This window comes from Malaclemys terrapin, chromosome 1 (assembly GCF_027887155.1).
Source record: "Malaclemys terrapin pileata isolate rMalTer1 chromosome 1, rMalTer1.hap1, whole genome shotgun sequence".
Lineage (NCBI taxonomy): Eukaryota > Metazoa > Chordata > Testudines > Emydidae > Malaclemys > Malaclemys terrapin.
Window position 1 is genome coordinate 152,993,068 of NC_071505.1, and position 17,339 is coordinate 153,010,406.

A 17,339-nucleotide genomic window follows, 5' to 3' on the forward strand; every position below is an offset into this window, starting at 1 on the left:
AATGTTAAGTACAGTGATAGTGAGTGTATGGGAATAACATTGCAGGGTTTCCAGAGCTGTTCTTCTTGATGACCTTGCAGATTGAAGGGCTCAGTTTATGAATCCAAAACCGATTAGCTGCAAACGCCACTTGGGATCTGAGAATCCAGATGGTTCTTCCTACCTCTTACCCATTTCTGCAGTGGGAACTCAGCTGACTGTTTTGTGGATGATGAATGAAGCTGAATAGATTACAATGTACTCTCCCATAGCTGCGTTGTAGTGCAGGTTTAGCGGGACATTTGTTATAGTCAGTACAGTGAAGAGTTAAGTCTCAAAGTCACTGCAGGAAGCAGAGAAGTCAAATCCCATCCCCCCTTCTAACTATAATGGCATTTCAGCTGTGTAATAAACGTGGGATCGGTGCAGACAAGCTCCATCACTGGCTCATGGGAAGAGTCAATGAAATCAACATGGTTTTTGGTTTTAGTGTGCAAGTTTAGCTCACACTCCTGCATAGTTTAATGCTGAACCTGATTGACAGGGCTAAGGTCGGGATGGTGCCTGGTTATCGGTGACAGGCACAGTGAACTTGAGGAGAATCCAGAGAGACTAGAAGTGAAGTGACTAGGCCTGCAAGCCATTGAATTGCACTGAATGAGGCTGCTCTTCTCTCTCACTCCTTCCATGAGGGAGCCTCCCATGAAGAAGCCACCTTCACCTCCTCTTTCTCAAGGACCCTCGTTAGCCTTTATAGAACACCTTTCTCTTCAGAGCACTCAGCAAACACTGACTAATGAATCCTGCCAGTGAGACGAGTGAAATCTGGAGGGAAGGCAAGAGAGAAGGGCAAAGTGTTAGTATTCTGGGTTGACTGACATCTGTAATTAAACTGCCTGCACTGGAGAGTTTTAACCTGTCACTGCCCTGACTGTAGCAATAGAGGGGATGAATCCTGGGGGGTCTCTGGCTGCTCTAGAATAGAGCGGAGGCTTTTAATGGCCATGTGTGATGGCTCTGTCCATTTATCTCTTTCCCTCTCCCTTTTTTAAAGGAGAATAACACTGACCATGTTCAGGGCCTGGAGGCAGTACCCAGCACTGATGAAGGAAGAAAGAGAGAAAGAGTCAAGGAGAGAGCAGCTACGCAAGAGAGTAGCCGAAATTCTCCCTGACTTCCGAAGATGACAGGAAGGACTCTGGGCAACGCTCCCTCCTTGATGAGCAGAGTGGACCTAAGTGGAAGGATTCAGCTAGTGATGTGAGCTCACCCCTGTGAATGACAGGAGCTCTTCCTGGTTTGGTGCAGTGGGGGCAAAGGGAGCGTTCTAGGGCCCATGGCCACTTGTGTTTCAAGCGCCACTTTTAACATTCAGTCTAACCTGAGGAAGACAGTGAAAACTGGACTGTTGGCGTCACTCTCTAGCCACTAGGCTGCTTTCCCACCGTGGGAACATGCCAGAGCAACACCCCGTCAGATGGGCAGTGAGTGGGGCTAGAGCACGAGAATCAAGGCAGGATAAATTCCAGGCCAGATGCAAACTTTGCTTCCAAACCTCCCCCGGGATTTTTGCTGCCTTTAGCATAGGGCTGTCGAATTGAGACACTGTACTTCCTCCCTAAGGGACAGGAAGCGCAGAACCAAAATGTGCCTTTTTGTGCTGGAGCAGAGCCCTGGATGCCTTTCTGTTGTCAGTACTCTCGCCTTGTGGTTTGACACAATGTGGCTGTATCTGCGAATAAATGAATGGAGTCCTTTTACCCTCAAAGATAGCTGCATCCTTGAACAACCCATGTCCTGCTAAGCATTACACAAAGCCCTGCCCACATGAGTAACTATTACTAAACCATTGTGTTGGGGGAGGAGAGGGAGGCTAAACTTTAGAAGCAGGTGTTTTGCCATTGAGTTAGCTAACAGGATTTGAAACACAAACATAACACTTTGTGTAGACACTTGAACACCGTTAAAACCTTTAGTTGGTTGACCATCGATCCTAGCAGCGAGTCTAAATTATAGCACAACCAGCTAACTCAAGTGTATAGGCATGAAACTATCTACGCCTGGTGCTGAGTGGTGTTTCAAATCATGGCAACTAGGTCCATTTTTTAAAAAGCCCCATTTTTCCTAGTCTGTTCCTAGTGCCGCCAGATCCTTTGTTTGTATCCACACATAGGCCTTGTCTAGACTAGGATTTAAAGATGTATTGTCAGTTAGATCAAGCTAGTTACCATGATCAGATAACTTCTAAAATTCTAGTCCAGAACAAGGCAAACTGAACTTTAGCATAAACTAAACCGGTGGTGTTGAAGCCTGGGCTCCCCCCAGGTTAATTTAATTCTACCAGTTTAGCACATGCTGAAGTACAACTTCCCTTGTCTCGATTAGAGGTTTAGAAAATGTTTGCTAGACACTAGCTAACATGAGCTACCATCACCCCTTTATATCCTAGTCAAGATTAGGCCTTAACATGTCATAGGGTTGCAAGTGAGTTAAGAAATAGTGCACTAGCCCACTGGTTTTCAAACTTTTTTTCTGGGGACCCAGTTGAAGAAAATTGTTGATGCCAGTGACCCAACTGAGCTGGGGATGAGGGGTGTGGGGGGGGAGGGTCAGGGCTGGGGCAGAGCATTGGGGTTTGGGGTTGAGGGCTGCAGGGTGGGGCCCAGGATGTGGGAGGGGGCTCTGGGCTGGGGCAGGGAGTTGATGTGCAGTGCTCTGGGCTGGGGGTGCAGGCTCTGGGGTTGGTATTGAGGGGTTTGGGGTGCAGGAGGGGCTCCGGGTTTGCGGGGGCTTAGGGCTGGGGCAGGGGTTTGGGGTGCAGGGGAGGGGCAGGGCTCTGGGCTGAGGGGTGCAGGCTCTGGGGTGGGGCCAGAGACGAGGGGTTTAGGGCACAGGAAGGGGCTCCGGGTTTGGGGGGGGGGGGCTCAGGGCTGGGGCGCAGGGTTTGGACACGGGCTTACCTCGGGCGACTTCTGGTCAGTGGCGCAGCAGGGGTGCCAAAGCAGGCTTCCCGCCTGGTCCAGCTCCTAGGCGGAGGCAGACAAGTGGCTTCATGCGACTCTCGCCCACAGGCACCACTCCCACCCCACCCAGTCTCGGCCAATGGGAGTGCAGAGCCAGTGCTTGGAGCAGGGGCAGCACACGGAGCCCTGTGGCACCCCTGCCTAGAAGCCGGACCCGCTGCTGGCCACTTCTGGGGCACAGCGCGGTGTCGGAGCAGGTAGGCACTAGCCTGCCTTAGCTGGGCAGCACCGCCCACAGGCCTTTTAACAACCCAGTCGGTAGCGCTGACCAGAGCGACCCAGTGCCTGACATGCCATGACCCAGTACTGGGTCACGACCCAAAGTCTGAAAAACGCTGCTCTAGCCTACACATGGGGATTTGGTTAGTACAGTTGTTTAAAAAAGTCTCCTGTCTATATTAGTTGTGATTGCTGCGCCTGCTGAGATCTATCTGCTGGGGCATTCTTGCTAGCAGTCCTCAGCTCTCAACACCCGAGCAATGGAGACAGGCAGTTGGGAGACTGGAATTTGCTTCTCTCTCACTGCTGTAACAAAGCTGGAAACAAGGGCTCCTCTCTTCTCAGGCTTTTGCCTGCTTGGGTGCAAGGACTGACTGGAGAGCAGGGTGAGTTACAAAGCAGACCCTCTACCATGACAGGCAGACAGGTTCTCAGTTCTATCCTAACAAGTTAAGACTATCATTCCCTAATTTTCCCTCCCACAGCCTACTTCCCAAATGCTAAGGAATGCAAGACATGCCTGTTGCCCAAATCTTGGTTCCAGACCTGACTGTTGTCAAGTCATGTGGGCACTTTGCTAGCAAAGGAAAGGAGTTGGAAGTGTGTGGATGGAGGATAGGTGAGTGTGGTGGGAGATCAGCTGGAAGCAGTAAGGTCAGATTGTGAGAGAGAACAGCAGCTGGAAGGGGGTTGGGGCATCGCTTGCGTATGGGGGAAGAGGGTGGGCACTGCAGAAGGGATAAGATCTCCTTTGGAGAAAGATTAGCAGATAGGGGACATGAGCAGAGGGGAAGAGCAGAGGACCAACCTAGCCAGCTTCAATTCCTCAATCCAATTTGCAGACTCCCCTCCACTCATTGGTGCATTCCTGGCTAATGTGTGATGATAGAACAGTAGCAGCAGTGTTTGCCTGTTGGTGCACACTGGCCCCCGCTGAAATCTTGCCAGTGCAGTCTCTACATACTAGGATGCATTAGAGCCGGCCCTTCCGTTCTCAGGTTACCAGCTTCCTTTTTATAGAGAGAACATTTTAATCCTCTCTCATCCGGCTGTCTTCGTGCACCAGTCAGGAAGTTGCCATGTGGGAACGGTATGTTCACCTGCTCCCCCCTCTAAGGCTGGATTCTTGGTATAGGTAAAATTGCAGTTAGTGCGATGACAAAGGCAGGGTCACATTGAGTTTCTCATCAAGATAGAGCTGCAGGCAGCTGGCAACAGGACAGTTCAGGGCTTTAAAGCTTGAATTGATGCAGAATTGAATGGTAGAAACCCATGTCCTTGAGATTATGAGGAAACACTTGAGGAAGTTCAATCCTTTTCCCTCTGAGACTAGGAGTGATGGGACCAGGCAATACCAGATGTGATGATGGTGTTGTGCTATGGCTGCTTACTCACTGGGAATTGGGCCGACTCCCTCCAACATCCAAATTCATTTCACAGCCACTAGATGGGGGTAGCTTTCAGTCGCTACTGACCTGGCTGGATTTGAATAGAAATGCCGATCTCTGTAACCCAGTACAATTGGATGGAAGCATTCAGTTCATCTGCACTGTAACATAGTATAAATTAACCAAGACCACTCTATAGATAGTTTTTATTTATTTGAACTCATAATTACACCTCTCTGCAAATGCTGGGCATGTTACAAAGTGGCCACTCAATACAATCCTTTTAATAAAGCTCACACCTACAGCATTTCACATTTATTTAGGAAAAAAACATCAAGTTAGAAACAATTCTTCTTTCAGACCCTGTATTTTTCATTTTACTATTAAAACCATTTCCCGAAAGATGTAAACTCTTGGGAAGTCAGATTCCTGATTTCAGGAAGGATCTCACCTTGTCCCTTGCAGGGTTTTCACTTGACAAACATCCTTGTGGTGGAAGAAAGTTCTAGGGAGCAGATACCTCCATTGAAAACATAGTAGAGATAGGGAAAATACATCCATAATCACACACACATCCTGCTCTAATGAGGCAATATGCATTTATACAGAGAAGAAAGTCATAGAGCATGTGATTATTAAGACACTAGGCAGAATTCATTTGTCTAGAGAAGAAATTTTACAGCACATGATTTTTTTAAGACACTTGAAAGCAGTCTATTTTGAAGGGGAAAGCACCATTACAGCATGGAGTCTGAAATGTAATTGGAATCTCTGGCATTTCTTGGTCAGCAGTGACTTCAGTCATTTGGGTAAAGGTGAGAGTCAGGAAATGGTCTTAAAAAAAAAAAGTCACTTGTCTACCAGAGCATGAATGCGAAATTGACAAGTGGCAGTTATGGCAGAGTGCCAAGTTGTCGCTCATACCATGCATCTAACTGGGTAACAGCTTTCACTAAATTCACCAAAAAGCACACTGGTATCTGCAATTCTAGTAGTATTAGGACAGTCCTACCCCTTTAAAATTCTTCCTGGTCTGTAAAGTGAATCTCACTCAATAGCACAGAAAGTCTCTAAAAAGGATGCTAACCAGAGTGGGATATAGAATCAGAATATCAGGGTTGGAAGGGACCGCAGGAGGTCATCTAGTCCAACCCCCTGCTCAAAGCAGGACCAATCCCCAGATTTTTACCCCAGTTCCCTAAATCGCCCCCTCAAGGACTGAACTCTCAGCCCTGGGTTTTGCAGGCCATGCTCAAACCACTGAGTTATTTCCCCCCCCCGCCCTTTTTTTTTTTACATTTCAAAATGTTGAGGCAGAAAACCAGGAAAAACAATTTAAAAAATTGCTAGAGTACCCAGTCTTTTACCAGCTCTAGACATGCCTCTTCTGCTGCTCAGGAGAGCCTTTAAAGGGCCAGAATGGTAATGATTTCTTCATTGTTATGTGTATGCATGACAATTTACAGACAAGTAAGTGGCTACTCCCTGCCCCAAGGAGCTTACATTTAAGCATCTGTTGGACCCAGCTGGGTGCCCACCCTGCAGCTCATCTGTCAAATGCAGCATGCTCCCCATCTATCATTACTCACATGACTATCCCTCACCAGCCTGCCTTGCTTTACTGCATCTCTATCCCTTTTTCACAGCCCCAAGACACTCTCTTCATGTCCAGTACTATGGTGGATTTTAACATTTTGCTGCAAGTTTGCCCACCCTTAGTCAATGAGACAAGGTTAAAGCAAAGAATGTGAGATAATCCATGCTCAGTGGAAATGAAAAAGGGGGGCATTGCCTTCTTGGACTTTCTGTTGCACTGAGTTTACTCAAAGGAAACTCCAAACCCAAGTAAATCTGAAGCTCATGCTGTTTTGTCCTCTTCACGGTCATACTTCCTGCTATTAGTATTTATTTTGCTATAGTGCCTAGGAGCCCCAGTCATAGACCAGAACCCCATTGTGCTAGGCACTGTAGAAACACAGAGCAAAAAGTTAACATTGTGCTTTCCCCCTCCAAAGACATTCATGAGGTAATCCGCTCTGAGGAAGACTAGGACTGTAAACAAGAAGGTGGCCATTTAAGAGAGTGCATTTGCCACCAGAGTGCATTCTATGGCCACTTAGAACTTCCATGCAGTAGGAATAGAATTCAGATCCTCCTGCGGCAACAACACAGGCCTCTAACCATTTGAAGCTCTGTTTGGGCCCGACACGCAGTTGAGCAGCTCCAATTCCATCCATTAGATGGCACTGGTAAACACACTAGTTCAGAGTTTTATTCCCACTTCACAGAGGGGTGAACTGAAGCATGGAGAGGTTAGGTGACTTGCCCAAGGTCCTGGTTCCTAGTTCTGTGCTCTACACCACATGCCCTCTGGTGGCTTTTTTTGTGCCCAGAAGGCAACATTATCTCAACCTTTCCAAGTTCCCAACAGGACAGGTTTGTGAGAGATCACTGCATGACACAGAACCCCTCCATCTAGGCTCCCCACAGCTCCTCTAAATGTATTTCTGCTACAGACACATTTGCAGTTAAGTAGCATCGAGGCAAGCTCTTGATGTGAGCATAACTCCAGTCCCCAGAGAAGTCAGATCATCATGCTCATCCCCTGGCATGATTATTGTGATCCATGTGACTGCTTTCTCATTGAAATGGGGATAATAAAGGGCCAGAGGTCTCCACATCTCTTGATTTTCTTCTTTCCTTCCCTCTGATTAGAGACAGGTTTCTCCCTTTTAAAGTGATCACAAAAAGGGGACTGCACCATTCAGCAGCTCTTTCCATGTCACTGGGCTCCAAGCACAGCTGTTCCTAAGGCTCATTAATTATGCTCTGGGGCACAGAAGTTGCCACTTTAGCAAGCAACAGAACAGTGCAAAGAGGGGCATATCGACTTCAACTTGGGCATTGTATCATGAGTGGGTATGGTGATGGTGAAAGATGACAGACCAGCAGACTGGGGGCTGAATGTACAGTAAGATGGGGAGGGAAAGCTTGCCCTGCTATCTCTCCTCCCCCCCCTCTCTCTTTGGTAATACACTGTATCAACCCTCCCCTAAAGAGATGACCTCTAAGCAAGGAGAGGGGAGTTCAAGTCTCCAATCAGTCTTTGGTCTGTCTGCCACCAAGGGGGCCACTCAGTGACTGTTTTTGTGGAGTGGACACACAATAATTAGAGTGAGATTCCTCCCAGCTCAGCCTATGCATCTCAGTCCAGATCTACAATACTCCAATGCTCTCCGAGCCCAGGGCTTATCTAGCCAGGCATATCAAATTACAGTGGTGTTTACAACACGCACAAACAGGGCTTGGGATAAGATCTGCCAAATGACATCAGTTGTGATTTCAGCTAAAAGTGGAACCCACCTATGTGTGGTTGAGAGGCAGGTGCACTCAGTCCTCATGGGCCTCTAGCAACCCCACTGTAACCCCCGCCAACAGTTTCATTTGCGAGACACAGTGGGGGAGGTAATATTTTTCATTGGATCAACTTCTGTTGGTGAAAGGCATGGTTTTGAGCTTCCACAGAGCTCTTCTTCAGGTCACATGAGCTTGAAAGCTTGTCTCTCTCACCAAAGAGAAGATGATCCAATAAGATATTACCTCACTCACCTTGTCTCTCTAATATCCTGACTATACAACACGGCAACCAACATTTTCATTCATCAGTCTTCTGTGAGGCCAACAAACCCTCCGCTCATCCCCAGGCCTCCGAGTGGAATCTTGCCTCTCCAGTTCCTTTGAGAAACAGGTCTACTGGGGGTAGAGCACATTCTCAATGATTGCGGGAAGAGAGATCTGGGCAGCTGTACTTCAGCTGTGAGCCATCTCCCAGGAGTACTATTATTCCTCTCTCATCACAGGGAGGGGTATCACAAGCCAGTAGCAGCAGCAGACAAGGGTCTATTTACTTCCCACCTGGGCCACTGCCCCAGAATGAGTAACAGCTACTTGGGAACTTACAGCTTTCTTACTTGGAAAATATTTACCAGCTGTGTGATGCTAGCAATTGCTAATGGAACAAATATATTTCAAGGGAGTCAAGCCCTTGGATCAACTCAGAGAAGAAAAGGGAAGAAATCACTGGCACATAGAGGCAGGACCAGTCCTCCCCCTCACACACAGATGGAATAGTCCCTTTGGGGAGGGCTAAGAGAGGACAGGACCTCAAACAGCCCTATACATGTACTGCTCACAAAGGCACTTAAGAGAAGCACTAACAGCTGATGCAGCTTTATGGATAGGATGGAATGGAAGATTGAAAAATATGCCCACAAGAGAGAAGAGAGGTCCTAATTGGTTCTTGAAGCTACCATGAGACAAAGCCCCTTTTAAACATCTTCCCCTTGGTCCATTATAATTGCGATTCTGTCTCTTGGAATAGCTTGCTCTTGGTACACATAGTTCGCCTCATCAGCAGAAGGCATCACATCATTTGTGAAATGCTGCACATGGGTAAGAGAGGGGAGTCTGTCCTGACCCCTGCAGTGTCCAGCCGAGGCCTGAAGCCTGGCATTTGATTATCTTGGCTCTGAAATCCAGATGTGGAGTACCCACATTCTCAAAGTCTTGTGCTGTTGTTAATCTTGCTGAATTCTGCATAATTTCTCTGTGTGGAGGCAGGTGGGGGAGGAGTGTGATTTCGTCTCCCGGTTGGTGCATATGGCTTAATTCATTCTGCACCCTACTTTTGACCTCTGGTGTACGAGAGCTGTCTGTACTTTAATGCCTCTTAAGACACCGATGATGGGCCCAGCCTCCAAGTCAGTAGGGAATAGCAATGGGATCCCTGTGGAAGGAGCCATTCACTTCCACAGAACATCACTGCGATCAGTGGGAAAGGGGGTTCATACAATGTCTTCAGCAGAGCGCTGAGGAGTGGGTGACCCCAGGGTCAAGAACTGGCCCCAGTTGTACAGGAAGCCCCGGTTATACTTGCCCGTGTCTACCACAATCCCGCCCAGAAGCCTGCGCCCGGTGTCCTCCCGCAGAGCCAGCCGAGCTTCCCTCTCCGTCACGTTGTAGCTGATGTTCAATAGCTGGATGAGGAGGATGTAGCCCATCCCGGCCGTTACAATGACACAGTACCACACACACGTGAATGACAGAGCAGAGCTGGCAGTGGGGAAAGAGATGGGAAGGAAGCCATTTAATGTGGGCACAGCTGCTTTAATCTGTAGCTTCGGAGATTTAGAGAGAGATTTCCCCTGATAACAGATCTCCCTTCTGTCCCTTTCCACATCTGCTACAACAGCCCCTTTCATCAGATGATCCCAAAGGGTTTTACAGACATTAAAGCCCCACAACATCCCTAATAATGATGCTTAGCACTTACACAGCGTATACATTTCCAATAATAATACCCAGCTCTTGTACAGCGCTTTTCACCAGTAGAATGCCATGTGTTTTACAAAAGTCAGTATCATCTTCCTTTTACAGGTGGGGAAAGTGAGGCCCAGATTAGGGACTAATCATCCTCATAATAAAACTAAGCTCTCATCTAGTGCTTTTCATCAGTAGATCTCAAAGTGCTTTACACGGGAGGGCAGTATCAATATCCCCATTGTACAAGTGGGGAAACTGAGGTCACCACCATAGCCAGGATTTGAACCAGGGTCTCCTGAGTCTCAGTCCAGTGTTCCAGCCTCTAGGTCAGCACCGTATAAACATTAATGTTTTTGTCACTGTGCCTGGGAGAGAGGCAAGCACTAAGACCTTTTTATAGCTGGACAAACTCATGCACAGAGATGTGAAGTGACATGCTCAGAGTCACACCAGCAAATCTTCTGTGAAGCTGGATAAAGGACCCAGGAAGTCTGACTCACATTCTTCTGCCCTAACCACTAGATCACACTGTTTACAATCAAACTCTAAGGGGAGCTCAACTTATACAGTCACAGTCGGGGACCCACCAGCCCTCATTCCCTGTCTATTCACTGGATCTAGACACTCAAATGCTCTAGACACTAACAGCCTCCACTCTCCCACACCAGTTGCATGGGAGTAGAAGGGGGTGAGCTTTCAGGGTAGCTTATAAAAAGCGCTACACTATGACGGCCAACCTCCGCATGGCGGCAACCAATTGATGTCCTGACTGACAAACAGCTTGGTCTGGTTAGGTCTCTGCTGCAGTCACAAACCCAACCTCTCCATTGCCCTCCCACCTCCTCTCCTACAACTCAACCTCTTTCCTTCCCTACATCTCTGCCACTCCCCAGCTATACCCCACCCAGTAACCCCCCAAACTCTTGGACCTGGCATTTCATCTGCCAACCTCCCTGACCACTTCCTTGTATATTGAATTCCTTCTCCCCACCCCCGACCTTGTCTATTTAGACCACATCTGGGTAGGAAAATTGCATGCAGGGCCATGAACATAGGGCAGGGGGTGGGGTGCATGAGAGAGTGCGGGGTGTGGGAGGGGGTGCAGTGTGCAGAAAGGGGCTCAGGGCAAGGGGTTGGAGCACATAAGGGGTGTGAGGTGTACTAGGGGGCTCAGGGCAGGGGGTTGGGGTGCAGGAGGAGTTCAGGCTCTGGCCCAGGTTTCCTTGAGCAGCTCTGGGGTGGCAGAGGCGCACAGCGGGGCTAAGGCAGACTCCCTGCCTGCACTGGTCCCGCACCGCTCCCAGAAGTGGCCGGCACCATGTCCCTGCGGCCCCGGGGGGGGGGGGGGGGGGGGCAAATGGGGGCGCGGCAGAGGGCTCCATGCACTGCCCTTGCCTGCGGGTACCTCCAGCCAATGGGAGCTGCAGGGGGCAGTGCCTGCAGGAAAGGGCAGCGCACAGAGCCCTCTGCCCCCCACTTCACCAGGGGCCACAGGAAGGTGGAGGCGGCTGCTTCTGGGGGGGTGGCACGGGGACAGGGCAGGCAGGGAGCCTGCCTTAGCCCCACGGCACCATGGGGGTGGCAGTCCCACGGGCCAGATCCAAAGCTCTGACAGGCCAGATCCGGCCCACAGGCCGTAGTTTGCCCACCCCTGATTTAGACTGTAACCTCTTCAAAGCAATGGCTGTCAGCTACTGTGTAAGCCGTACAGGATCTAGACCAAAGGGGAGCCCATCCCAATGGGGGCTTCTAGGTGCTACTGGATAATAAATAAATACTGGAACCATGGGACAACACAGAGGCAGTTGGGTGGAAGGAGGGTCTGCAGAGCTGGTGAAGGGGTGGTGGGATGCAGCCAGGCAACATGAGGGCTCCTGAGCACTGGAGAGGCAGCGGAAGGGAGCAGGTGAGGGTCTTTGGAGGGAGCCAGAGAGTAAGAAGAGAAGTCTGGGGATTCAGACACCAGGGATTGGTGGAGGGAGTCAGATGAAGAAGCTACAGTTTGGAAGACTCATACACTGAGGATGAGGTGAAAGGACAGAGCAGGAGGGACAAGCACGGAGGGGTAGGATGGTCTTGTGTTTAAGGCAAAGGACTGGGACATAGGAGAACTGAGTTCCAGTCCTGGCTCTGCCACGCACTGGGACCTTGAGAAACTAACTCTGTGCCTCAGCATCCCTTGCTGTAGAATGGGGACAGCACTTCTCAGGCTCCCAGGAGTTGTGAGGATAAATTCATTGTTTGTCAGGCACAATGCAGGCCACAGGAGATGGACTGGGGCCTCCGGAACTGGAAGCAAATAACAGGTGGGAACTGAGCTACATGATCTGACCTCTGAGGAAGGACCCAGGTCCCCACCCCTTGCCCTGTCCCCGAGAAGATTTCTCACCTGTAGTCTGCATAGGTCTCTGGACAGTAGAACAGCGCTATGAACATATTTTGGCCCCTACAGATGGTGTCCAGGGTCAGTGTAATTCCGTAAACGGAGGTGAGCAGGAAGAGTGATAGCGCAAGGATAAAGGCTCGGTGGTTCCGCTCCCCTACGCAGTTGTTAATCCTCCAAAGGAAAGAACATTTTATAAAACTTTTTTTTTTTTTAAGTAAAGAAAAAAGTGTCTCTCTCTCCCTTGACTGGCAGAGAATTTGGCTCCAAGGTGTGTCTGTATAATACACTTACCACAGTGCACAAAAATCCACTCAAGGGCACAGGCTAGTAGTTTAGGCCAATACTGAAGGAAATGTAAAAACAGCATATTCAGATGCTGCCAGTATCAATATAGCTCTGGGAGAGCCTCCCGCATCCTGTCGATTGCCTGCTGGAAGGCTCTTAGCCTTTCCTAAAAGCCTAAGAAAGATGATGTCTCCTTGCTTGATATGGCTGCACACCACCATCCCTGGGATCTCGGGCTGCATTTACACTGGTAATTTTAGGGACTCTCCCCCTGCTGTTGTAGCACCAGTGCAGCTCCAGTCGTGGAAGCAATTGCAGGAGTGCTAGTGTATCACAACATTTATACCTCCTTGGAGCACGTTTAAACATCATGGTGGTAAAAAACCTGAGCCCTTTCTTACATCACTAGCACTCCCCTCAGTAGAACTGTACTGGTTCTACAATCACAGTGGGAAATTTCCCTAAAACTGTCATTGCAGACAGAGTAGGGGCCCAGAGACCAAAAACTGGTCTTGAAACAGATCTCCGACACCAGAGTTGGCTAGTTATCAGGTCACCCTACTTAGGACAAATGACAGCTCTCTGTACCAAGAGGAAAGGCACCAAATCCAAGTGGTAGCCCTATTTGGTAGCATCTGGATCAAAGAGCAACAACTTCTTTAACCTTAAATAACAACCTCAGAAGTCTGTGGCACCTACCAGACACAGTGATGGTCCAGTCTCCTTACACATATGCCACACAACCGGCAATGTCCAGCCCGAGGTGGCCTAATCAGCTGACATTTGGTGCACCAGTCCTCCTTTGCTTTGTCTAGTCCCTCGGCCAACATTCTGGAATAGCCCTTGGCATCATCGTTCTTAGCATGACAGCTGGCAATGCCAGACACAGCCGCTCCATGAAGCCCATTGGAGCTCCCCAGGACTTTCCTGTTTGGCAAGCCATTGCTGCCTTGGCATGGTGATTTGTCATTGCTCATTTGGCTGGCAAGGTAGCCAGGGTCTCTCTTGGCTTGAGACAGGGCCACAAGCATGAGAATTAGCCCACAGGTGAGAATAACCACCTGCGTGTACCCCACATGGCCTCGCGGAACCACTTCCCGGAGAAACACATAATACATGTACCCCAGAGAGAACAGTCCCAGGCTCAAAAAGAAGAGAGTCCGTCCCTTCCTCCTGTGTGTGAGGTAGTAGTACCACAGCACCACCACAGGAAGGGATGTCAGAATAACAAGTGCCAACAGGAAGTGCAGAGCTGCTACGTGGAGGAAGACTGGCAGCAGGACGAGTGGTGGGAGCAGGGCGATATTGATCTTTATGGCCCCCTTAAGCCAGGGAATGCGGAAGCGATCCAAAATGGTGTCTGCAATTCTCTCTAAAGTCCCCGGGGGCAAAGATTTGCACGTCAGCCACCTGTTAGGGAAAAGCACAGATTTTGCTCTCATACATGAGACACTTCTGTGCTGTTTGCTCCCCTCTTAGTTCAATCTCTCCTTACAATCCATCAGAACCCACAAGATTCAATCACTTCACATCAATCACATTGACTTTCACTCCCCATTTCCCTTCCCATTTCTTTAGCCTCTTCCTATTCTATGCCCATGTGATGTAGCCTGTAATCTTTCTGGGACAGGAACTGTGCCTTTTTAAAGAAATCTCTAAAGTCCCATGCAAGGTTATTCTATTAATAATATTAGGCCTTTACGCTCTCTAACTTCTGTGATTCCATCTACCCACTTCAACAAAATCTAGCCCTGATTCAGAAACCAGCTGAATAGCAGCTGTGAAACTGACAAGAATCAAGTCTGGGTGTCCACAGATCTCTGGCTCTGGGGCAGTCCACACTGTGGCACTTACCCTAATGCTGCAGACCCTGGAAGTCCTGGGTCTCTAGCAGCCCTGCATGCGAGCTGGCAGGAAACCAGGCAGGCAGCAACCCTGCCTGTGGTTCAGTGAAAGTTCTTTGAACCCAGTAGGTTTCCACAAAACATTTTGGGTTTGACAAATGAGAATTTTCTGATGAAATCCTGTTTTGCCTGGAAATTCCCAGCCAGCTCTATTGCCCCAGCCTTTATCCTAACTGGGCAGAAGGCTTTTGACATTCCCGAAATGGCCAGGCACTTGTCAACTGGCACAGACAACCACTCCTATCGGACAGGGAGATGTTTAAAAGTGCCAAATGTGTAGAGTGGGTTTCCAAAGCTGAGCCTGACCACACAGTGCCCCATTCTAAAGAAGCTGGCGGGGGTGGGGGGGAGACACTCAAGATACCATGGTCATGAGCGTGGTATGAGCCCCCCTATGTGAAGGCAGATTAAAGACCAGGCTCTTTACCTTTCACAGCCCTCATCGAGGTCCTCGCAGTCACAGAAACAGGCCACTAGATGGTTCTTTTCCCCCGTCCGGTCAATGTACTCGCAGCAGCAGAGCGGCTCCTCCATCTCGGACCCTTCGACCTTTTCCCTCCTTTTCCCGGGTTTCCTGCAGCTGATTCCTCAGGCAACTGTGGCTCCCGCTTGCCCTGGCCAGCATGAGATGGAGACTCCCGCGGGGAAGGGTCCAGGGACCCGGCTATCCCGGCACTGCCGAAGTTAGGAGCCGGCTCTTTCTGACACAAAAGCAAGACGTGAGTTGAAAAGGGGCTGCGGGGCCAGGCGCGGGGCTTCAGGGGCAACTCATCTGCTCCCTGGCTTAGACCAGCAGCCCCGGGGCCCCACTGCTCTGGCTCGGGCCAGCCCGTCGGAGGGAGAATGTGGGGTCCCAGGTGCCCCCTGAGCCCACCCAGCTGCTCAGCCCGTCCTGCCCCGGCCCCGCACACCCACCAGCCCTGTTCCGCCCGAGCCCCCCTCCTCCCGCGCCCCACTCGCCCCGCACACCCCGACCCCCCTCCCTCAGGAGAGCAGCTGTGATTGGCTACGCCCCCCGCAGGCGCTCACCCCCGTCACTCACCTCACGTGAGCGGGGCGCGCCCCGCCGCCCCTCCCGGCTGAGGGTGGGCTACAGCAGCGCCCGCCCCCCGCGCCGCCACCTGCACCCGCTGCTCCCTCGCCTCGGCCCTACCGCTTCCGCACAGCCTCGCCTCCCATGCAACGTCAGCCGGGACGGCCCAATGCCGACACGGGCGGGGCGGGGCCAGCCATGACGCCACGGCAGAGGCCGCCGGCTTAAAGGGCGAGGAGGGCGGCGACAGGTGGGGGCGCAGCCTGGCACAGAACGCTGTGCAGACGCTACGTCACAGAGCCGGCCGCGCGCGTGCTCCCTGCCCCGGCCGGTACCCGGACAGCGCCGCACGCGCGGCTGTAGCTTTGCCCGGCCAGGCTGGGGCGCTCCGCTCCGCTCCTGCCGAGCGAGCCCGGGTCGGGCTGGAGGAGCCGCGAGTTCCTCTGCGAGCCAGCGCCGAGGACCCGCCCCAGACGTTGCATCGGTTTAACTAAGCGGGGTACGTGGCCCCGGTGCAACTCCGCGGGTGGACGCTACCGCTGCTGTCAACAGATGGGCCGGTGCTACGCACGCTTGCTCCGGTTTAACGTCGCTGTATCCTCGCACCGCTGCAGGCCCCGCTAGTGACTTTGCGCCTTTCAAAAGGGGAAGGAGCTGCCCAACAAAATAGCAGCTGATAAGCAAGACACAGCACGGTCCTGCTGGTACCGTCTTGCCAGGGGCAGTTTGCAAAATCAAAACTGTTCAACAGATGGCTGGAGACATCCGACGGCCCGGCAGCTGCAACAGAAAGGAGCAACTACAACTATCGTTCCTGCTCAATACACAGGCCTGGGAAGTTCTTGGTTCCATTAGACATTCATAGTGACAGCATAGTGTGGGTGGGTAGGTAATGCCTATGGCCCGAAACTCAAACCAGAGTATTTCAGTCAGTAGTAGACAACCACCAGTCTTGCATCCTAACTGCTAAAAACTAGCTGCCTTTACTCATGTGCTTACAAAAAGAAAGCTGATGCTCCAATACATCTGTTAGCCTATAAGGTGCCTCAAGACTCTGTTGCTTTTTACAAAAAGAAAGGCAGGCTGGCCACATGCAGGGTCAGCTTTAGGCTGATTCAGCCGATTCCACTGAATCGGCCCCGCGCCTAAGAGGGCCCCGCAGCTATCCACCCCACCCCAGTTCACTTCCCCTTCCTTCCCTCCCCCTCCCCTGCTTCCCGCGAATCAGATGTTCACGGGAAGTCTGAAAACAAGCAGGGGCAGGCGGCAGCAGGTAAGCTCGGGGGGCGCAGTCCCGGCCCAGCACCCCCGGCCCTGGCGGCTCTGGCTCGGGCCCCAGTCGCCAGCCCAGCCCCGCGGCCCCGGCCGAGCACCCCCGGCCCAAGCGGCTCTGGCCCGGCTCAGGCCCCGGGATGCCGGCCCCGGCCCAAGCAGCTCCGGCCTGGCTCGGGCCCCGGGGTGCTGGCCCCGGCCCGAGCGCGCCGGCCCGGTGCAGGCTGAGCGGCCCCAGCCTGGACCCAAGCCCCGCGATCCCAGCTGGAGCGTGGCTCAATTCCTGGGGGCAGGGCTTGCCACCTCTTGCTAAAGCCGGCCCTGGCCACCTGCCAATACAGAAGGAGCAGTAAATAATGCCTATAATTGTCACGGACTTGGCTCATTCCAGCGAGTAGATACAGAGCAAGGCACTGAACTCACACTTTCTTTGCCACACAGTGCTATAGGTCTGCAGCACCATCTACACTACAACTGCATCAGGGACCTGGTAACAACTGTGGCCCTTTGGTTGGAACAGCTCTAGTT

General features: G+C 51.2%; 2 protein-coding genes across 4 annotated transcripts in view; one reads left to right on the plus strand and one right to left on the minus strand.

Annotated features, from left to right (window-relative positions):
* The window catches only part of CCDC191 (coiled-coil domain containing 191), a 48,176-nt gene extending 46,018 nt beyond the window's left edge, over positions 1-2,158 (plus strand). Inside the window, exon 17 of one of the 2 annotated variants that reach the window (XM_054043761.1) lies at positions 1,034-2,158. In XM_054043761.1, the coding sequence (XP_053899736.1) occupies positions 1,034-1,166 (133 nt within the window). In that variant the 3' untranslated portion in view covers positions 1,167-2,158. The remainder of the gene's footprint in view (positions 1-1,033) is intronic. The other variant, XM_054043752.1, reaches the window with a different exon arrangement.
* Positions 202-15,407, minus strand: ZDHHC23 (zinc finger DHHC-type palmitoyltransferase 23). 2 transcript variants are annotated; one of them, XM_054043830.1, is made up of 4 exons: positions 14,934-15,407; positions 13,302-14,012; positions 12,321-12,488; positions 202-804 (listed from the first exon to the last, which is right to left on the minus strand). In XM_054043830.1, the coding sequence occupies exons 1-4, from the start codon at positions 15,038-15,040 to the stop codon at positions 759-761; spliced, it is 1,032 nt and encodes a 343-aa protein (XP_053899805.1). In that variant the 5' UTR covers positions 15,041-15,407; the 3' UTR covers positions 202-758. The 2 variants fall into 2 exon arrangements, with proteins under 2 accessions (XP_053899805.1, XP_053899794.1); XM_054043819.1 differs by lacking the exon at positions 202-804 and adding an exon at positions 4,799-9,721.
* Between the last annotated feature and the right edge of the window lie 1,932 nt (positions 15,408-17,339).